At 45.0% G+C, this 23,705-nt stretch overlaps 1 protein-coding gene across 1 annotated transcript; it reads left to right on the top strand.

The window, feature by feature from the left end:
• The first annotated feature begins 1,721 nt into the window (after nt 1–1,721).
• Nucleotides 1,722–21,889, top strand: smad7 (SMAD family member 7). Its single transcript, XM_077586371.1, has 4 exons — nt 1,722–2,803; nt 3,749–3,802; nt 8,569–8,640; nt 21,011–21,889. The coding sequence occupies exons 1-4, from the start codon at nt 2,335–2,337 to the stop codon at nt 21,547–21,549; spliced, it is 1,134 nt and encodes a 377-aa protein (XP_077442497.1). The 5' UTR covers nt 1,722–2,334; the 3' UTR covers nt 21,550–21,889.
• Nucleotides 21,890–23,705: the final 1,816 nt, after the last annotated feature.

The following is a 23,705-nucleotide window of genomic DNA, read 5'->3' as shown; positions in this document are numbered from 1 at the left end:
TTAACAATTAAAGGCTGTATATTATGTTATTTTGATGGAGCAATACATTTACAGAAATGTGATCTGTCTGCGTATCAATTATGTACTGTATATTATATATAATGTATGCTATATGCTATAGCGTGTTGTTGTCTTGTAAAAATAGACAGTTGCTTCCTGCATGACCACCATTTCCAGCGTACATAAAGGGGAAGGACAACATGGAGTCACTTCCACAGAGCTTTCCCCTAGTGACTGATTACTTCCAGACATGGTCCCCCAACCCTGTTCCGCTTCCTCCTGCTCGGCAATTTTAAACGGCGCCACTCCAGGAGCATGCGACAATGGGGATGAGCAATTGACTACAACCCCCCACCATAAACACACATACAAACACGTCATGACGATCATGAGCCATCCTCCCCCCAGTTTGCCCCGCAGCCATACCGACACATTAACATAGTGATGCCTGCATAACTCCTTGTGTCTACACACATACACTAATGCAAATTCAGCACAATGACTGTCTGGACTCTTCTCCACTAAACTCAATTAGCGACCCGCTAATAACAACAAACTCAGCTAAAAGGAAATGTTTGCATTTATAGGAAAAAGTAATAACAAACATAACACATTATGTAAAGTTGTAGGATAATCCCTTTATTGTATAAAGAAGTTGTAATTTTAAGAGGAAAAGGGACACTTTTAGACTATAATAAGAGTGAGATACTATTACCCAAATGTCTGGGAAATAATGGTTACTTTCATTGATATAAGAATCTAATAGAATTTTGTGAGAATAATTGCAATCTTAAGTGCACATTTTCTTTTTACATTGACTTTTTTTTGGTAACATTACAATATTTACCCATACAAATTTACTCCGAATTTCTTATATTACATTTTCCCCTCATAAATGTATAACTTTTTTTGTGTGATATTACAAATGTTTTATTGTAAATGTGTGATATTTTATCTTGTAAATATTGATTTTTTCCACTTGAACTATATTTATATTCTTTTAGAACAAATGTTCTTAACTGTAACATTTTATACCAGGCTTTAGGCATTAAACTATATAAAAAATCTGATTTCTCCACTCATTGACGAGTACATAGCCAAGCTGCCACCGACTGAGCGTCATCTCCTTGTACCCATGACCGGAAGTGGATGTGGGAAGAAGGCGAGCGGTGTGTCCAAAGCGTCCAGCAGAGGGCAACCGCGAGCAATTTAAACAGGGCTTCAATGACGTTGTGGACGTTTGGGTTTCTTCTCCCTCGTCGTGATCTCACAGGCACACATAAACCGCCTCCAGTTTTGTGTTTGGAAACGTAACAAAACCAGAAAACTTTTTAAAGAACCAAATATACAGTAAATGTAACTAGTCAATTCAAGACGTGGAGGGATAGCAGTAGTGCAGCCTGCCGAATAAAAACCTGGGTGTATTCTGTTTTGTGTTGGGAAACTTTTCATTAACATGACAAAACTTCCGAAAGAAATGTCTTATCATGATCTTAAATGATATCACTGTGCCAACGTCCACTTTTATTTGAGACACATCCACTTTATTAACTCAACGACGACACTTTTTGCCGCCTAAAAAAGCACGTCAACTTTTTTTTGGGGGGGGGGGGGGCGTTGATGTGCTCGTGCCCGCCGGTGCGTGCGCGCTCTGGTTGATAACGCGCGTTTAGTGTTTGCGCAACAACACAATCCCATTTCTTGTCAAGCGACAGGCTGTCTAGACGCCCATGTGACCGGGCGCGTCAATGCGCACTGTGGAGAGGACACACACGCGCACACATCCACACACACACATCCACACACACACACGCTCACTCACTTGTACCCCCGCCTGTAGGGAGCACACACAAGTCTGCTTGCTTCTATGCCACGCACAGACTCGCCGTGTGCACGAAGAGAAAGGCTGCAGGATTCCACGCTTAAGGATATCACGGAGCTGGGGGGGAAACCCACCACGAGTCCGTTTTGTTTTTGGATTTTTAATCGTTTTGGATTAAAAACTCTTTCAGGCCCCTTCACTTCACGTCACGCTGCTTTGTTGTAGCGCGATCGAAGCCCCCTCGATGTTGTTAGCGAGGAGCCACTAAGCGAGCGGCGGCCCAGCGGAGCTGGCTCGAGCACCTGGCCGGAATCCGGGCTCCCCTCTCCGGCGTCGCGCTGCTGCAGCCCCGCCGCTCCGCTCCTCCGGCTCGCCGCCTCTCTGCCGCCGCAGCAGCAGCCGCCTTCCTCCTTCCCTCCTCCGCCGCCTCCACCGGACTCGTACCCGGCAATCTTCATGGTTTGCGGACACCATGCCCGTTGTTTAGCCGGGGAACCCTCATCTCGTCCCGCATGTTCAGGACCAAACGATCGGGGCTCGTCCGGCGACTGTGGCGGAGTCGCGCGCCCGTGGAGGGCGACGGGGAGGCGGACAGAGGGACGCATGGCCCCGGGGGCTGCTGCATGGGAAAAGCGGCCAAGGTGGCGGCCAAGTCCCACGGCGGGTCGGAGGCCGAATTGAAGGCGCTCACCCACTCCGTGCTCAAGAAGATTAAAGAGAAACAATTGGAGGTGCTTTTGCAGGCGGTGGAGTCCAAGGGGGGCGCCCGCAGCCCCTGCTTGCTGCTGCCGGGCAAAGTGGACGCCAAAGTGGGTCAAGTGTCTTACTCCCTCCCCATGCTGCTCTACAAGGTGTTCAGGTGGCCCGACCTCAGGCATTCCTCGGAGCTCAAGAGGCTGTCGTGCTGTGAATCTTACGGGAAAGTCAACCCGGAGCTCGTCTGCTGCAACCCGCACCACATGAGCCGCCTCTGTGAACTCGGTGAGAAGACGGACCTCTTGATTTAAAAAAAAAAAAAAAAAAAAAAAAAACATAACTAAAATAAACTATAATCTAATTTAAAAAATAAATATGTTATACTTAATAAAATCGTATTAAAAAAAACCTGCCAATGCATGTTTTATAAAATGATTCTAAAAACGTAACCCCCCCCCCCCCCCAGTAATTTATGCATTTAAATTATCCTGGTTGTATTTTATATATTTTTTAAAAGTATTTTTGGTTCAATTGTTGTCACAGCACTCATTTAACTTTCCATTTAATTTAGTTCAAGACTCAGGTATATTAGGTTGTTATTTTATCTTTCAATTTTTTTCCATTAATGAAGATACATGTTTTTACAAAAAGGGGAACAAATATATTTTTTACATTTTAATTCTTTTTTTTTTAAAAGGTTTTTGGATTGCGTTTGTATCATCGTGCTACTATAAAGTTTCGGTTTAAATGAATTTATCAAGGCACATGCATGTTTTCTCTGTGTTTATTCGAACCACTTATCCAAAAGTACACAGGGAAGTTTTCGTGTATGTGTGTATGTGTTGTGAGACAGGGAGAGAGAGAGAGAGAGGCCCCTATCTGAGTTTGTCCTAGACGCTGATAGTGGCCCTCCTGGCGCCAGGCGGCCCCCTTGTTTATCTGGCTGTCAGTGAAAGGCAATAGCCAGCCCTCAGGGCCTCACTCTCTTGCTCACAAAGTCCTCTGAGGGTGTGTTAAACCGATGGGAAATATATCATTATGTTAATCATCAGGTATGATAAGTGTTTTTGGTTTGATTTGTTTGTATGTGGTGGGCTTGATTTATATATATATATATATATATATATATATAAAAAAAAGTCTTGCAGGCCTTCTCTGGCCCACATGAGGTTTATCACCTGTGAGGTATTTTCTTACGCTTTTGCCTCTTTTTTTCCTCTCTCAATGCAGAGTCTCCTCCTCCTCCATATTCCCGCTATCCCATGGATTATCTTAAACCACCAGGTAAGCTCACACACACATTCATTTTTACCCTTGGGCATGTCCCAGTCAAAATACTAAATGAGGATCAAAGTTATGTCTTCGTTTACATATATGCCACAGAATGCTATTCAAAAGACTGGCAATGTTGTAATGTGCATGCCAGGCCACTAGTTGGCGATGTGCTGTAACTGCTTGGTGTTTTTCAGAACATTTTTGTAGTGTGTTCATTTGCTACATTAGTGGTGTAGCGAGGCAAGTGCTATTAACAATGAGTTTCAACATTGTTGCTTTTTTGGGGCATTCATCAAGAGATATTTGATATTATGTCGTATCATTTTCACTTTTAGACTTGTTTTCAAATTTTGGTATGACGCAACTTGTAATTTGGAGCAAATGTTGAGCTCTCAGGCCCCTTAACACAAGTGATCAAAGCAACATTTTTTTTGGTTTGTTTTCAGCGTTAGACACAATTCCCATTTTTTAAGGTTTAGCGAAAGAACAAAACGCAATAAAAAGTGTTGTGATTTAATGCCCATTTTCAAATTTTTCCATCAAGCAAGCGACCAAAACCAAATGTTTCTGTTTTTATACTATAACGCATGCCTGCACTTAAATTATGTCTTTCATTTTCAGAATTATGGATGCTAATGACAGTGTTGTCAATATAAAGAAACGTGGCGCCTTCTGAATTTTTTATGCAACCAAAACGACGCAATTTTGCCAATTTCGTACCAACTCACCCCAGTGTCGTATTCAATTTTAACATTGCACCCGTATTCAAGTTCACGTTGAATTGACAACTCATCTCATTTTTGCTCCAAACGGCGTCACGTAAACGCCCCTCCCACCCCTCCCACCCCTGACCCGTGACACCACTTCTGTCTTGAACATCTTCATAAGTGAGCGCATGTGTGTGCACATACATGTCGGTGTGCACAGGAAGCAGCTCCGTTTTTGTCGGTGATTTATGGCAACAGTGCAGAGGCACCGAGGCTGGCTGTGCACTTCTAGCGTGGCTGGCGGCCAGCTGGCTCTCGCGGCGGCCTACAAGCGTGTTTGTTTGCCAGTCCGTCTTCATGGAGCCGCGCGCACTTATTCACACTCAGTCATGTTAGCGGGACGTGTCTCCGCCGTTGGATGCCTTTAATGTTAGCGCGTAGGCTGTTTTTAGCGTCTTTGGTTGTTTACCTCGCGGCGGCCGAGTCTTTGCTTGTTTGTTTGTTTGTTGGCCGCCGCGACAGCCGGAGCCAGACGATGGTTGTCACCTCGGTGCCAGAGAGGCGCAGCGGTTATGTCATCGTGTTATGTTTCAAGTTTAGCGTGTCGCCTCAGAGCCACGCTTGGATTGTGTGTTTTATTTTTATTTTTTTGATGATGCACAACAACTTCACCTTTTACATATTGTTTAGTTTAGAAGACACTCCCAAGGTATGTTTTTAGCATCCTATCATTTCTGCCCCTGATTTACAACTATAACAAACACATGCACCCAAAGATAACAATCTTCTAGTTCAGGAAGATTTTAGAAGAGCATAATGATTCTGGCAGAAATCCGCCCAGTAACCAAGAGAGAAAATTGAAACTGTGTGCCGCCTCATTCCAAAACAGGCGTCACATCTTTTCCTACTTTAGAACTAAAATGATGTGCAATTCCTGCAAGGGTAGGAAACATCAAAGAAAGAGAATGCTGATTCTGATGGAAAACCACCCGGTAATCATGCAGCCGGAGCGCAAATAGAAAATTGAAAGTACGTAAAGCGTCATTTCAAAGTAGCACTGCCCTAGCTTGGAAATATTAATGAAAATGCTAATTTTAGTGATAACCGTCCGGTTGCCGTGCTGAAAAGGGAAACTTGACATAATGCTATACGGCTTCATACCAAAGCAATCGTTGTGCCTTACAGCTTTTGGACTACAAACTGTACACCAGCTAGGAAGTATTCACGAGAATGACGAGTCTACGGTTCGAGGACTAAGAGAAAATCCAATCAGTGTCACGTTATTTCAAAGACACCGTTGCATGTTTTCTTACTTTACAACTCCTCCACTGGCTATGTAAGGTCAATGATGATTCTGAGGGTGACTGTGTGGCTCGAGTGCAAAAAATAAAATAAAATAAAATCACTGTCGTGTTTTTCAACTTCTGGCCTGAAAACAGTCCACTAGCTGGCAAGTGTTAAACGAATGATGGTTCTATTGGAAAAGCAACGAATAACGACTACATGGCATGTACAACAATTGCTTTGGATTTGAACCGCGTTGAAATAACGCATTCCACTAGCCGAAGAAAAGAAAGTGATGACTGTAATGAGAACCGCGGCGTAACCATGCTGTTCGAGTGCTAGGAGAAAATCGAAACAATGTGCCTTTCAAATCCAAAGCAATTGTTGTCTTTTCCCACTTTAGACCACAAATAGTCCACTATCTTCACAGTCCACTAGTTTTAGTGAAGTACTAAAGAAAGAGAATGATAATTTGGATGAAAAACTGCCCAGTAACCCTGCAGCTTGAATGGGAAGAGAAAATGGTAATGATAAGCAATTGCCGCGTCTTCTCTTTTTTGAAGCCCGTATCCAACTGAGGGCGAATTTTTGCGAGTGTTGGTGACTATAGGTAATGCGTGCTCTTGTCAGGGTTCATTCAAGGTTCGCCGGACATTCATCTAGAATTTTGTGGATTTTTCTTGACAAGAAAAACCTGTAAAACTCTAGATAAACGTCGAGTGAACGTTTAGCGAACATTGCAGACTTGAACGAACCCCGGCAAGAATTCGCTAGCGTCGCAAACGTTCGCCCTTCAGTGGATTATGGGCTTTAGGGTTACAAATTCCGGATGTATTAAAGAAAGTAAAACAAACATTTGTTTGCAGACCAATCAACAAACAGCCTTGTGTCTAGCTCCGCCCCTCTGATACTGTACCGCTGCAGTTAAACTGCCACTTGGGGTTATTATAGTGCACAGTGATGAGATGGGTCCATGTAGACGGGGTGGGGATGCGGTATGTGGGGGTCTTGTGCTTCTATCCCCGCATTTGCTGCTCATTTAAAGGTGGGTGTGTGTGTGTCAGTGGCGGAAAAGAAAGCTGGGGGTCCAGACAATGACCCCTGCCAGACGAGCAGCTGGCTTGGGGTCCGCCAGCCAAAAAGGGAGAAAGTGGCTTTCAGTGAGTGGAAACAATAGGAAGTCATTGCAGCTGCAGCTGTGGCTCCATAGTACAAGCACTCCACTCCACCCCCTCCAGCCTCCCCGCTCCACTCCGCACCTGCCCCTGCTCTCCCTCCCCATCTGATTATCAACCATTATTTATTCCGCGTCACACCAAAACCAAGCGTCAGCGCTGTCATTCATGCTAACAACCAGCATCCCACAGGCTGAAGTAAATAGGAAACGTCGTACAGGAATACAGGAAGTGATTATGTAACTGGAAAAAGACTCGGGAGTAGTGTGGGAGTGCCACTGGAGAACCAGGAAATTAGCAGCTAGCCTAGCCACTAAATCATCTGTCACACTTTTTTCCGCCGTTTGTCATGACCCAGCGGGTGCAGCTGCTATGGCCATCATGACCACGGGGGAGACTCGGAGACTCTGGAGGGATTTATTAATAGGACAATAGGACGTAGACGGTCCCGCCTCCTGCCACTAGCCCGGGGCATCTGTCAGTCATACCATCGCGCAATGCCTTCCTGGGGCTTAGCATGAATGCTAACGTTATACATAAACAAGAAAATGGTTGAATCTAAGTTAGATTTTTGTTGTCATTACTTAAAGTCCTTGTACTTGTGGACTTAGTACCAAGAAATGTACACACTGGGTCTAGTACTCAAAACTGTACTGTTTTAAGTACTAGAGTACTTGAAACTGTTTACTCCTAATCAGAGGTGGCAAATCTACGTCCAGAAAGTTAAAATCCTAACACAGTTCGGCTTTAGCCACAGGTGCTTAGCTCGTTTACCTGCCGATTGAGTAGAAGCACCTGTGACTCAAGCCAAACTGTGGCAGGGTTTTGACTTTCTGGACTTGGTTTTGCCACCTCTGCTCCTAGTTCTTATGGACCTAGTACTCAGAAAGTTACACGTTGTACTCCTTGATCCTGTTACTGTCTTCTGACATAACCACCGGGTTGCGTAATAATGACACCTTGAGAGTTTGTAATTTAAAGAAGGCCATCCCATCCGCTAGTCAACTAAAATTTATGGTTCTCACGAGCAGGAAGTGGAGGTCACTCGTATCATGGTTGCTTATCCACCACAGTATTGGAATGACTGCGCTGGCATTAGTCCGTATGAAAACAGCTCTGATGTAAATCGCCACCTTGTTTCAGCTCTGGTGGGATATAATCCTCACAGTGTTTACCCCCACGGCCTCCAACTCCCTTCCTCAATCCTGCGGTCAGCTGTGAACTGTTGCCCTGGCGACCAGGGCCAAGCCGCTGGCAGCCAATGAAAGTGCGGGCAAGGCCGGCTGGCCAAGAGGGGCTGTTTGCCCGTGCCGCTCGTTAGCACGACCGCGGCGGTAGCGAGCCTGGCCAGTAAAACCTCTGTCCCCAAATACTCGCACTATGACGCTTTTTGATTGTCTGTCCGGCGATCAAACCGCAAGAATATTCTTTCCTTTGAACGCATGTTTACCGATTTTCCCGAAGCAGTGGATTATGGGAGATTATCATGACTCCAGTTATTTGTCAGCGTCTTCATTGGGCATTGATTTCAGCTTGGTGATTGACGGCCCTGCAGCTGCTTCTTTGCCGTCTCCCCCTCAGTAACTCCAAGTCTCTGTCTCCGCTTCAGATTCTCCGGACTCAGGACCCTCATCCAGTGAGACCGGGGGAACAACCTACTCGGCCCCTGTGGGGCTTTCAGGTAAATATCTTTATCGTGCCCTCCATGATTGTGTGTTTTTCCACTGTAAGTTAAGCAGAAGACGATAGACGGTGGTGTTTGGAACAGACTCTGGGTTCTGTTCATGTGCAAACCCGAAGCCAGCAAGAGACACAGGCGCTTTTCTCTTTTTTTCCAGGCCCTAGATCGGGGCTTCCTCGGCTTTCCTTTCCCATAATCCTCTTTGGCCGCCCTCCCAAGCCGGCGCCGCGTCCGCGGGCAGAGTTGTTCTCTCTGGGCCCTCAGATGGTTCTCATTACCGGGCCCTTTTAAAGCCTGTTTTATGTCAGTTGGTGTTTGCTGCCCATACACCACCCCCACCCCCAACTGCAGAACCACCGCCTCCCTCAGCCCGCCTTTGGCGGAGGCAGATTACCAGAATCCTCCCTTCTCATTCTTGACATTAAAATTGTCCCTGCATGTATTAGCTTGACAGATTTTACCTTAAACTCAGAAACCCTAGAACCAAAGTACTGGGGGGGGGGGGGGGCGCCCCCCGCTACTTATTGCTGCCGCTTGTTCGTGAACGGGGTGTGCCCTCCTCCGCTGGTTTCCTTCCTGGCAGAAAGCAGCAGTGTGAATGGGCCTCCTCAGCAAAGATGGCAAAAAAGCGGTGCCCTCATGGTTTTCCCTGGCAAGCCCGCGCCCCTCCTCCCAGTTCCTCTCAACTCCCCTGCGCCCTCCCTCTGGGGCCCTGACAAAAGAAACATGGCTCTCCCAGAAGGCCTGCCGGTGACCTTCCAGTTCCCTCAATCGCCCCCTTTTTATGTTCCCCTCCAGACGGAGGAAGAGGGGAGGCGGTGTAGCAATGTAAGGTTTTTTTTTTCTTTAAGAGTGGGTGTGCCTCCAAGTTGAATATTTAAGTGCTCGTTGACTGTGGCGCATGACCCACAAACTTGGGGAAAAGAGCGATCCCGGCGAGAAGGAGTTAATTGTGCCGCCGCGACAGTGACAAGCGCAAATGCAAAGTGGGCTGCCTGCCAGGCTAGTGGCTCCGTAGCGGCCTCTCGCCGCCTCGCGTCATCCACTTGGAACACGGCACAGAACAGGGAGGGACAGTTGGGGAAGAAAGGGGGGGGAGGCAGTTGATTGAGAGGGTTTCAGTTGACCACAGAAACTGATGAGAGGGATCACCAAGAGTTTTGTGAATGGAGTGAGGCAGGGACTTCAGTACCTCCGCCAAGGAGGTTTTCGCCGCAGATTGTTACACAAAAAAAACGACTTAACCAATTCCCTTTGAGAATAGTAGGGTAGAACCCACTTTACTGTATTGTCATCCAGCTGCATACAGTATAATAGTTTCAGGATGGCTTTGTGTAGCATTTTCTTTGCGTGAATCCTCCACAAAATGTTTGTTTGCTAGTAAAATTGTGAGAAAACCACCATTTCCCCTACAAGAGCAGGGTAGGACCCATTTTATTTTAGTACAGATGCACTTAACAGTTTCTAGGAGTAGCATCATTACCATAGCATTTTACACAACATGAATCCCGCATTGTTTTTTTGTAAAGCAGAATTGCTAACAACTACCAATTCTCATAGTGTAGGAGAGTAGCATCCACTTTGTTTTGGTGCAAATGCATACAATCTTTTCAGACCGGTTTGTGCGCATTGCTAGCTTCGGTAGTGTAACATTTTCCTAACATGAATGAGATGTTTAGTTTGTAGAATTGCGCAAAAATCTACCCAAACATAGAGCGTACGGAGATAGAACCTACTATATTTTAGTACAGATAATATTGTACAGTAGTTTCAGAATGGTTTGTTTACATTGCTAGCATGGTTAGCATAGCATTTGTAGACATTAAATTCTACCTGATAAATTGTTGGTTCGTCAATCATCCAGAGATTTTCACTATTCGTGGGCCAGCAGGTTCCCTATCCCCCTCGAATAGTGGTACAAATGAGTAAGTTTAGTTCATACAGCAAAGTTTTGTTTAGCTTTGTTAGCATAGCATTTAACAAATATTTAATTACTGAATTATGCATGACTAAATGACTTAACTGATTCACATAGTGTAGACAGTAAGAACTCACAGTACCTTCCAAGCTAACTCTTTGTTAGCATAGAAATTTCCAAGCAAGCAAAACGACTGATCCCGATACCGGTACACTTTAGTTCACTTGTGCTCATGTTGCTGGTTTTGTTTGTCAGTTTGCATGTTTGAGCAAGAACTTGGCTGATTCTAACCAAACTTTGTAGCTTCAAGGGATCCACCAACACACAATGCGTTAGTATCTCAGTTTTTATTCCTATTTGCTAGCTTCATTAGCATAGCATTTCCCTTTATTTCTCAGAGCATAACACACCAGTCCCAATGACACAAGTGGGACTGGGGCCACCCGAAAATCAATGTCGGCGTCTAATCTGATCCAAATTAGGATTGACTGGCCTTCCTTGGCGGAGGTCTGTGCTGGATTTAGCACACCCCCACACGTGGTTCCTGTGCACAAAACCCGCGCCCACGTCTGCTTCTGTTTTTAACGAGAATTGATGAAAGGACTGTTGAAATTCTGGCAACGAGCCCAAATACCCGGCGTGACGCAGGCGTGGGCTGCTGCGTATGCGGTGTGTTGTCTGAAATGCGTTTATTTGGGGAAGAGAGTCTTCAACTGGACTTTTTTTTTTTTTTTGTATGCTCTTGGATCCAGGCGGTGTTATTATGTGGACCCTGCTAACATCTTATCAGTGTGTCAGTGGCATGCCTCCTGGTGCCACCCAAGACTGACTGTGATCCATTCAGGCTGCGATGTCTCACACACACATACGCACTCAGGGATAGAATGACCGGTACAAACCCTGGCACGCTGCCCACTGTCACACAGGCGCTTCCTCCCGCCACGGTTTTAAATTTAGCCTCACTTTTTTTTTTTATTCCCGTCAGCTCACTCGGCAACCCGTCTGTGGAAAATGTAGGAATTGATTTTAACTTATTTTTTACACATAATTGTGGGTCATATATTTTTGTCCATAATCACTATGCGTTGCTACTAATCATTTTTATCGTGTTTTTTTTTTTTATTATGTAAGAGGCTAACTTCCTTCTGCACTTGCTTTTTGTCCCAATACTTTTGTCCAGTGTATCCCTTGTCACATGTAGAATGACGCCGGCACTTTTTAAAATTCCTTCCTGCTCTCCACATCACCGTCACAACGTCAATTAGTCGGGGGCTCAATCCGCTGGAGGTGCGAGCTCCATCATCATCGTCTCCGGTGAGGGGCATTAAATTTAGTCCAGGCTCATTAAATCAAACCTGCTGTCGTGACGACTGACCTATTTTTTTATATTCCTTAATGACGGGAAGTGAACTGTCACCCTCATAACCCAGTAGATATTTTTTTCTTTTCTTTCTTTTTTTTACATCCGGAAACTTACTTCCAGCTCGAGTGCTGAACAGAGCGCCCTCAGTGTTCCTCAGTGTTCCAGCTCCTGCGCTCCCGGCATTCCCGCCTTGTTTGGGTTAGCGGCGAGAGGAAAGGGCCGCGCAGGATATGACCTCATGTCTTTGAGCCGGCAGGGAGAAGGACTCACGTTAAAAAAAAAAAAATTAAAGTACACACGCAGGAGAGGCCGAAAGAAAGAAGAACAACAGAATCTTTTTGCCAGCGTGACTCACCAAAGTTCAGCTCAGCGAGCATCAAACTATTTATTGCGGGATTTTACCCTCCAGTACTTATTTTCAAGAAGCAGTGGAAGTCAAGAAGTAAGTAAGTCAGTCATAAAAGCCCAACATTAGCATACAAGTCGTCACGGTTACTAACAGGCAGTCAAATGTGGTGTCCCAATAGTTTTGCCCAGCGTCCTACACAGATTTTTTCATTTTAGACGCAAAACACAACGTCCAAATACTTTTGCCCAGTGTCACCAATACATGTTGTGACTTATCAAAGTTAATATAGACTATTTAGTTGTTCTCTTTCTTTGTGCAGTGGTTAATTTCTTTTTTAGGACTGCAATTAGGCCGGCTAACCCGTTAGCTAATCTTCATCTTGAGTGACTTGCTCTGAGTTGTGGCCATCGCCAGCTGTACAGTACGTTCTTGCTAGCAATCGGTAACGCTATACAAAATTAGCTAGCTAGCTACGTATATAAAATTAGCTACCTCGTGTCAGCGACGGTAGCTTTGCTGTTGTGGTACACATTACACTTTATTTTGTTTGTAAAATTGTGAAATGATCCCAAACGTTGGACATTGTGTTTTATGGACAAATTTTTCTTAATTCATGGAGTTTTTTAAAATCTGATTATTCAAGATACTTTATTATTACTGTTTCCATTATTTCCTTAAGGGATACGATTAGGTCTAAATGTGAGCAAATAGAAGTCAGTGTTAGACTTTGGAGATTTCCCCCCCAGTCCCAATGCCCCGTGTTTCCTTCAAGGAGGCAAGATGGCGTCTTTTGGGCGGAGGCCTTGTGCGCCGTCCTCTATAATTTTCAGCGGCGTGCGCGAGCGAGCGAGCGGAGATGCCGACCGGGGGCCTCGCTCCCGAGTCGGGCCGCGGCCGGCGTCTCTCATTACTCCCCCACTTCCTCTCTTTGCGAGGCCGCCAAAGCCGCCTCTTGGCAAGGGGCGACTCCATTTTGGTTTTTGGCCGTCCTCCGTTTTCTCCACCCTGTGTCATTACGCCGCGCAAATCGAAAAAACAGTGAGGTTAGGAGGAGGAGGAGGAAGGGGAACGGAATGTGGGCCCCGAGCCGTGGGCCTTTTACTGAATCTTCTCCCATTTTGAGGCGTTTATGGTTACCTTTAAGATGGGGAGAGCGGAGATTTTTTGGATGGGAGCCCAGAACACGTTGAACATTGTTACTGTGGAAGCGCATTCTGACAAGAGGTGTGGTATGGAAGCGGAAATATGTGCTCACGCATTCCCGCACACGTGTTCGATTCCTGCGAGGCGCTCTCCCGTCCGTCTCCACTCCGCAGCCCATTCATTGGCTTATGTAGCCCACTGAACCGGGCAGAGGTCACTTTTTTTATGGCCACGAGGCACCAGATTGTGTAATGACAACAGTCTATTGCGTAATCACGCACGCATAAAAGGTGTTTATGAAAAACACAACAAAAGGCCAGACTTGCTCTGCTGGTTGTCCCTTTTTCCCACGCCGCCCGAACGCCACAGGGAAGCAAGCGGACGTGTGTTCAAGTGTCCAACTTGACAGATTACGTCATCGGTGCTTTTCTCTACTTCTTGACTTTATGAAAGAAACAAGGACATTTGAAGGGTTGTTCTTGGAATTTTTAAGCTCTTTGCTTTTGTTTTTAATTGACCTCTTCTTGTACTTGAGTTTATTCTCCCAATTTAACTTTTTTTTTTCACTTTATCAGAACAGAATCTAGCTTTCACTTGTTTTCATTTTGGTGATATTTTTCTTGTCTTGCCACAAAATATTACTTTTTGTGAACAAATACAACCCTTTTAACTTGGTTTTCTCACAATGCTACTCCTTTTTGTAAACAAATTCTGACAATTCTTAACTTTTCAGATAATTTTTTGTAGACAAAATACAACTTTTTAAACAAAATATGCCTTTTTCTTTTCCTGACATTTTTCATAAATCATTTTCCCATTACTAGTGCACATTTATATTATAAATCATACATTGTATTGCATAACGGAACACACACATATAGACACACCACACACTCACTGTCTAAAGCGTCTCTGCGGGTTGTCTGCATTTTTTTCCACCACGGCGCCTGAACGCCACAGTGGACGAAGTGGGCGTGTCCTGTTGTCCACTTGTGTGAGTCAGCATGGTATATAATCTTCTCGGGAGTCCGTGATGACATCATCAGTGCTCGCCTAGCACCCCGCGCTCAGCGACGTGGTGTTTATTTGTCCTGTCGCCCTGGGAAATCTGGGCATCGGGAATGACGATGACGATGACGATGATGATGATGATGATGATGATGATGGTGTGTGTGCGTGTGTGGTCAGTGTGATGAAGTGTTGCAATAACAATAAAGTCAGTCAGCATGAGGAGGTAGGAGGCGTTCCATGGGAACAGAATGTTCTTCTGAGGATGATGATAATGTTTCTTCTTCATGTCTTGTGGCGGTCCAGACGTGGAGATCATGTGATTATGTCAGCCAAACATTCCACTCCTTATCTCCCACCCCGGATGCTTCTGGGAAGAAATAGCATGTCTGCGAGTCGTTGTCCAAGATGTGCAGATAGTGAAAGTGGGCCACTCCCATGCCAGGCTTTTCCTGCCATCAGGGCTCAAATGCACTTTTCACGCAATTGGTGGATTTCTTTCTTTCTTTTTTCTTTTTTAATAAATATTTACTTAAAATTATTATTATATTTATTTAGGTTTTATAAATTTTTCAGAACAAATGCCAAATTTGACCTTTTCATGCAACAACTTTTTTTCCCGTAATATATAGATTTTTGATTTAACAGCACACCAGTGTTGTTCTATACCTATTGCTCTGTCGCATTGTGATGATGTCACACTAATTGCAAACTCACTTCGCTTCACCAGCTGATGTTAAAAATGTTGAAATTGCATCTTAAGGTAGTTTTTCAAACATCAAGGGGATCAAAATATAACCTTAGACAAACCATTGACTTTACCATTTCTCTCTCCCTTACTTGGCGAGCGATCGCCTCACGCTGTTAGTTTTGCATCGATTTGTTTCACCTGCCGCTGTCGTGAATTCCAGGCGTTTACATTTGTGCGTGTGAGATGAGTGAGACGTCTGCCTCAGAACAGAACAAAAGGATTGCTCCGCAACGTGACCTTTGAACTTCTGGAATCGACCCCAGTCACCGCCTCACCCCACTCCACCCTGCTAGCTCGGGAGAGGGTGTTGACTTAGAAAATAAGGCGCCGCCGCCAAGAGTCCATTTCCTTCACGTCTTCCCCATTCCTGCGTTCAGCCGCTGTGTGTGTGCGTGCGTGTGTGTGTACGTGGAGACAGACTGAGGTAATGATTAACCTTTTTAGACTGCGAGGACCCAGTCAGCCGACAACCGCCACCCCCTCCTCCCGCTTTTGTCCAATTGTCTCAGCTAGCTTAGCAGCGATGCTAATAAAGCTCCCCATTGAGTTAATCCTTGTTTTGCAAACATTTTTAGGTTATTAAATGAACACGTCTGTTTTTATTAGACCATACTGCCGTCGTCCGCTTTAAACGATGATTTGATAGCGCTAAAATGGCTAACCTGCGCCCTCCCGCCGGCTGCCATTTTGTATCAAGAGCACAAAATGATCGGCTATCATCTGTATCGTCAGGATGTGTGACGCACGCACAATCTGCTGCTTTAGCAACGTGCTAACGGCGTTTGCGGCCTTCACGTCCTCGTCGTCCTGCCAAGTTTTTGACGTTAGCAGATGGCGCTATGTTGAAGAAAATACATACGTGTAAATACAGTAATGCTGTCTACCTTTGTCAGCCTTTTCTTGTAACTTTTGAGCTTATTTTATAATATTACTGCTTTTTGTGAACAAAGCATGACGACTCGTAATTTGTAACTTTTTTTCATGAAATTTCGACTTTTGTTAATGATTTTCCTGGGTGAAATACAATTATTATTGTAACTTTATGACTACTTTTTATGAACAAAATATGACCTTTTTAAAACTCAATGACTTATTACGTAACTGCTTTTTGTGAATAAAACAAGGCTATTCTTGTAACTTTAGAACTTTTTTTCTAATTACTATTTGTGAGAATTTGAATTTCTTCTAGTCTGTTACAACTTTTTGTGACCAAAGTGACCTATTTTTATATATATATATTTTTTGCATTACTTAAGTTTGTGAACAAAATGTTACTTTATTCTTCTACATTTCAACTTTACAATTTTCTTGTAAATTACTATTTGTGAACGAAAACAAATGATATATGGCATCTTATCCAACCCATATTAATTATTATTATTATTACATATGCCTACAGTAGTGCATGTAAGTGCTGTTTTCTGTATTCCTGCCTTTGTTCTGCCTAGCAACAAGTGACCAAAACAAATACTGCTGGTGACCAAGATTTATAGACGCTCTATTATGAATTGCATAGACAATTAGTTTGTTTTAGGGTCTCGGATGTGAACTAAAGCTGCTAAATGTTCGCTACTCAGCCTCATTTTCCACGTCTTTCGGAGAAAGTTGTTCCGCCCCACCCCACTTCCGTTGTATCCAAGGCTGTGGGTCAGAATGACGCAGGCGGCCAGTCGCAAAAGACAGGGCCGACAGATGGCCTCGAGACTGCCGGCTAGCCAGATTATCCTCGAAGAGGACAAGCGCTGAGAGCAGGTGGAGTGGCCGGTCGACACAGACAGACGGACTAATGCCTGAACGGGCAGACGTCCAGACAGATGTACATACGGAAGACGTGCCCCGCCAGGCCCGCCAAGGGCGGGAGGTGCAGGCAGACAGCACCTATGGCGGGCGCCGCAAATAGCATCAGACTGTAAGGCGAGGAGACGAGGCCGTCCAAAATCCGGCAACAAGAGTTATCTCTCCATGTGTGCCTGTGTGTGTGTGCGTGCGTGCGTGCGTGCGTGTGTCTGTGTGTGTGTTGCGTATGAAGTTGTAACCCGTGTGCTGTCAGGACAAGCTGTGAACAAGTTCCTGACGAGGCAGACGAGCACTCATATCACTTTCGCCCTGTTATTGAATGCTCCTGAGGCTCCGGCTACCTATATACCACTATAGTCATATTACTAGTTTTGTGACTTTTTTTCTAGTAATATGTCTACATTTTGGGCTACTTTACTCTATTATTAGTGTTTTCTGGGGGGGGGGGTGGGGGTTGACACTATTGCTACATTTTCGGAACAAAATGTCCTAACCTTTGACTTTTAGCATTATCTTAACAGCGTGTTTCCATGTTTTTCTTGTCCTATTACGTAACATACTATTTGATTACAAAATCTAACTTGTATTCTTTTTAAATATGACTTGTAACTTTTCAACTTTTTTTCATTGTAGTGGTAGCGCAACCTATTGGCTAAAGGAAATACATGTGTTGATCTGATATATTTTTGTGTTAACCAGATCTACTCATAAGACTGTTTAGGCATTCATGATGTTGAAATGCTGTTGCCGTGGCGACACACTGATTGCCAAGAAACATGATTCTGATTTTGATCTACTTTGGTCTAACCATTACACATCAAGCCTGGCAAAAATAATCAACATTTTATTAGTTTAATGTGCAGTAGCGCCCCCTAGAAAGTTTTAACGAAGCAGCCAAAGATCTATCCGCTTTTTTTCTTGTCATGTTACAAATACATCAAAATATGACTTGAAACTTTACAATTTTTTTCTGAAATTACTACACTTGTTGTTAATACTTTTGCTCAGCATGCCTTTTGTAACTTCTCATAACTCAAAACATGCCTTTGCTCACGATGTGGGCTACCTGCGGCAAAAATTTTGTTTGTGTGGTAAACCGTTTTCAAATTATTTTTTTTATCTCGTTTTGCTAGTTGACATGTTCCGCCCCTATGTTCTTCTTATCTTCAATCTTTGTGGCATTTAATGCGTCTTCCTGCCCGAGGCTCTGGCAAGGGGGGGGGGGGGGCGGTATCCAGCGGGCCCGGCTGGTGTCGTCATGAATAGCGGGGTGTTTTCTGACACGCTCAGACAGGCAGCCCAGCTCTAATGACCTCTGACGCCAGGCCCCGTCTCTCGGAGCAATAACAAACAGACACACTCTCCAGGTCTATTCCACCCCCCCCCACCACCCTGCTCCCCCTCCAGACAGATACACACACACAGCCCCCCCTCCCATTGCAGGTGAGTGCCATCGCCAGGCTGTCAGCAGGGTCAGAGACGTTTTCCATGTCTTATCTGGAAGATAAATGCCCCCCCACCCCACACACACACACACACACACCCCTGGTTTAGTCTAAGATAGATAGTCGGGTACTTAGGCGTCCCACCCTCCCCCTGCGCCCCACGAGGATGGATTTACGATAAACTCCCCCCAAGGCCCGGCTCTGACCAACTTCAAAGAACACAGCTCTGCTTGTTTTATGGAAGGCTTTCAGCCGCCACCTCCCCCCCTCCCCCCACCACCTCTTGCCTAGATGTCCCTCCCCCGTCTTCCGGATTCCGTCTGCCGGTGTTGTCTAATGAAGGCTAATGACAGGCTGCGACGAGGCTCGCTTGGACCGCCACAGATCCTGCCGCATTAGCGTCGCAGTTTGTCTGCGGCGGGACCTTCCAAATTACTGCTTACATGAGGGGCTAGTGCGAGATGAAACGGAAGAATGGGGGGGGGGGGGGGGTTGTGGGGCTCGGAGATGGGGTGGGAGGGCTCCTTTTGCTTTCGGTAGGAAACATACGTCCGATAGAGGACGCCGCAATTAGTCAAGGACGCAAAAGTTGCAGTCCAACTCTTTGACACCCGCCCCCGTCCCCTCGCCCTCCACTTCCTCGCGCCTCACTGGCTCCCACCTTTCGAGGGGTTGGTGGGGGGGTAGTCGCTGGGAGCCACATTGCTGCGGAATAGAGATATGAGGAGGGAGGGGGCTGGAAATTGGAGCGTGGCCAATGCTACGCTTCTTTTTTACGCTCGGTGAAACTTTAGACTGGCTAGGCCTCGCCGCTCGCCTTCGCCATTCTGCTCGCACCACACGTGTGCTCCCCCCCCAACCAACGAGGCTGGAGGCGGGAATGTTTATGGGAACGTTACTCAACTCGACAACGCTACCCCCCCCCCCCCCCCATCTTTTGCAGGATGATTTCCTGCAGCACGCGGCGGGATGATTGCGATGACGTTGTTGGCCCGCGCCGCTAACGAAAACACGGCTAGCCAGACAGAAGATAAGCGCTTTAATGCCTCGACAAATAATGTCGTGCATGTGGACACTTGCCCGCCAACGTCTCCCGGTTGCCGCTTTGGCCTCCAGGAATTCCAACGTGGCTGCTTGCCACGTGGCAGAAAGTAGGGCGGAGAGCGCCGTTATGCGGTTTAATCAAGGAATTTGGTGAACTTTGTTTCTTTTTAAAGAAATGTGGTCATCCTCTGGTCTTCCCTGGTTGAGGCACTGTATACATTATATGCTTTTTTAAGCTACTCTTAAGAAAACTTTTGCAGTTTCTTTTGTGCCTGAAAACGAGCCTACTGCAGCTATATTGCTGTCTGTCCAAATTGTCATAGCTAGCATCCCTTGGGCATGTCGTCAAGTAGGCCAACCAAAGCTCGTCTTTACGGAGAACATTGTCCGGCTATTTTCAGTGTCACATAGCAATCGAGTCTGAGGTGTTTCTGGTTGGTTGCCGCATAGTGATAGTGCTCATGGGGTGTTGGAGAAAAGCAGAGTTGTACTACAGAGTTGTTGTGATTGCTAGTGCTTGAGAACTGCGTAGCATGTTGGGATGCACCAACCCTAATTTCTGTGGTGTGGGGTTTTAGTGCCTTGCTCAAGGGCACTATTTCTAGCAACTAGTCCTGATTTCTGTCATGTTGGCACTCTGGTCTTAAAGCCCAAGTCCTTACAAACCGAACTTTTGCCTACAAGAGTGATCATAGTGTCGTGATGTTGCTATCGCTAACAAACAGAGGTAGGCGCGTCAAAGCATTTTGCGCGTCCGTCATTCGGCATTCGTCAAACAGTCGGAACACCCTTCCATCATCGTCAATCCGTCATTTGTCATTGCTCAGCAAAATGATCGTCCGTCAATGTTTCTATCATTCGAAGTGGGCATCCATCAATGCTCCGTCATTCGTCATTTGTCAATCCATCATCAAAATGGGATGAATTTATTGATGGATTGACGAATTACATTGATTGACGAAAAACCCCTTCCAGCAATGCTTAGTTCATCAATTTTTCGAAGTTTTTCGTCAAGCGGCAATTGTCAACAAACTGCACCACACTGCCACCTATTGTCTATTTTGAATGTAACACATGTGGGGTTCCACCAGTTAAGTGAACTCTTTCCAGGAACCTACCCCAAATACTGTGGGTCTGAGTCTCTGGTCCAAAGACCAGTTTTTCCTGATTGTAGCAGTAATACAAAGCATAGAATTGGGTGCCAGTCTTTGTAGGCGGGGTTGCGCAAGAGTCCCCGAGGAGTCCGGAATATAGTCTCCATCAGCCAACCCTTGTTTCTCCAGTCCAAAGACCAACAGACTGATTGAGCTCCTGGATTTTAACAGACAACAATTATTCTGTAAGACAAACAAAAAATACTGGTTGTAGTTGCTGTAGGGGTTTGTGCAGCTACCCCAGACAAGGGTCCTCTCACCATCAACTATCCCTTTTTCAAGCGGTCCAAAAACCAACCAGCCTAGACTTTACAAACTGAGCTTCAATTGTCTGTGATGTACAAGTTTTTTGAATTCTCGTTTTAAGCCTTGTGTTCCTTTTTCTGTTCCCTCTATAGATTCCCTGGCAATGCAGGAGTCGGGGGAGCGGTCCCACTGGTGCGTGGTGGCCTACTGGGAGGAGAAGACCCGCGTAGGGCGCCTCTACTCGGTCCAGGAGTCCTCCCTGGACATCTTCTACGATCTACCTCAGGGCAACGGCTTCTGCCTGGGCCAGCTCTGCTCGGACAACAAGTCGCAGCTGGTGCAGATGGTGCGCGCCAAGATCGGCTACGGCATCCAGCTGACGCGCGAGCCCGACGGCGTGTGGGTGTACAACCGGAGCTGCTACCCCATCTTCATCAAGTCGGCCACACTGGACAACCCGGACTCGCGCACGCTGCTGGTGCACAAGGTGTTCCCGGGGTTCTCCATCAAGGCGTTTGACTACGACAAGGCCAGCAGCCTGCGGAGGCCCAACGACCACGAGTTCACGCAGCAGCCGCGCACGGGCTTCACGGTGCAGATCAGCTTCGTGAAGGGTTGGGGACAGTGCTACACGCGGCAGTTCATCAGCAGCTGCCCCTGCTGGCTGGAGGTCATCTTCAACACCCGATAGCGGTGGCCTCCCCCCTGCCCTCCTTCCTCCTCGGATGCTAACCCCCCCCCACCCGCGTCCTCCTTTTTTGTTCCAGAGGTTCAAAACAGAAAGTTATCGCAGAAGAAGAAACACGTGACCTTCTTCACAAAAAGTGACTCAAGAGTTAATGAAAAATAAAGAAGCGAGAAATGTATTTTATGTTATATATAAATATATTATTAATTGTAAATACGAAGACGTTTTATATGCATCATTATTTATGTATTGTGCAATGTGTTGATGAGAAAAAAAGAAAATATGCACTTTGCTTAATATAAATGCAAAACAAAGAAATGCCAAAATAAAAAAAAAACTTATATCTCCTGCTTCCTGTCATGACTTGGAACCCAGGTAACATGTTTTTTTTTGTTTTGTTTTTCCTGTACTAGAATAGAGTGTAATTGCACATCCACTATAGTAGATGGCAGCGGTGCTCTCCTTCTCAAGAGTGCACAAGGATTATTTGCTAGTCCCCAGAGGTGTACTTAACAATTTTATAGACAAATGATACTATTTATTAGCGATGATTTACACTTTTTTTCAGACCAATACTAGAAGAAATACTAAATTCTTGAGTTGTCACCAATACAACACCAAGTACCGATACCACTAGTACTTTTGATACATAAACCAATGAAAGATAATTTTAAAGACTCATCTCAATACTGTATAGCATTTTTTCTTAAAATTGTATGAAACCAATGACTATTTTTTAAATCTTTTTTCCATTTGTTCATAAAATAAATATTCTGTATAGAACACACAATAAAATTAATTTAAATTAATAAACAAATAATATATATATATATAGTTGTAAAACTTATTTCTGCCGATCCTGGAGTAATATTTGAGAAGCACCGACTGACTTAGAATGATGTTATTACATTTTATTGTGAGAGATATAAAGATATACAGTTTTATTTACTTAAGAAAAATACAACCGTCTTTTTGCAATATTGCATAGTATTACTATGTACTTTATTTTCATTACTTTTTGGGGGGTGTAATAAATAGTCTCTGATTTGGCCTTCATTTCTTCAAGACGATGAATTCCAGTGTAAAGAAATGTTAACCATTATTTTTTATTTTTTTTAATCTTAATTGACAAAACGTAGATTCTCAGTCAGCCATTTTCTCAAAACACAACTACTGCTGTGCCACTTTATTTATTTTTTTTTAACTGCCTTTTCATAACTTTACAGCTTTGTTCTTGTAATTCCACTCTTTTTGTTCTTTTCCAGACCGCAAACTAGTTGATTGACTCAACCAGTGCATTTCATTTTGACTCAATAACTTCAACACATAAGAATTCATAATTCCTTTTTAAAGAGTCTCCTTGGTGGGATTTATTTTGGTAAGGGTGTCCTTGATGACATCACGGGCAGGAAGTAGTGACGCACATCAGGAAGGCACAAAGTCAACAGAGGTGCCGGTCTTCCTCTTTGCCACCGAACGAACGTGCGGAATCGAACAAAGAATTTTGATGGCACGCCTGTGGAAATGACTTTGCCGGACTGTGGCCAACACAAGACAAACTCTGTGTTTGTGTGTGTGTGTGTGTGTGTACCCGTCTGGGCCTCGTCCTGTCAGATGGGTGTCTGTGAAGCGGATTACTACTGTAAGCCTGCTTTACCCACTTCCACTGTCTCAAAGACCTACATTCGCGAGGCCTACTTTACACGACGCACAACAACACTGTGCAACGTCCCATTTTGTAAAAATGCAAACATGTAGGGCAAAGGGCGACGGTGTAACAATGGCTGGGAATAAAAAAAACGCACACAGCCTGTCAAAATATCAAGACAGTTGGCATGAATGTTCATGATTCCGACTGAGCGGAGTGAGGCAGGCGGTCACATGACAGGACTTCGTTCCTTGAAGTCACAGACCTCATAATGGACGACATGCCCTCGCATCGCTAATCTCTAACCTCGCTAATACAGTAGCGTACAACCAAAGCGGCTCCAAGTTTGTGTGTGTGTGTGTGTTGGCATATCCATGACTTTTGCCTTAAAAAAAGATGACCCTCCGAGTCCATCCTGCAATAAAGCCATTAAAAGGTTTTATTGCAAGCCTCACAGCTCAGGTCGGCAAGAAAAATATAAGGCAAATGACCACAACGCACTCCATTGGGC

Source organism: Vanacampus margaritifer, chromosome 14 (genome assembly GCF_051991255.1).
Source record: "Vanacampus margaritifer isolate UIUO_Vmar chromosome 14, RoL_Vmar_1.0, whole genome shotgun sequence".
Classification (NCBI taxonomy): Eukaryota; Metazoa; Chordata; class Actinopteri; order Syngnathiformes; family Syngnathidae; genus Vanacampus; species Vanacampus margaritifer.
This window is presented reverse-complemented; position numbering and strand designations above follow the sequence as displayed.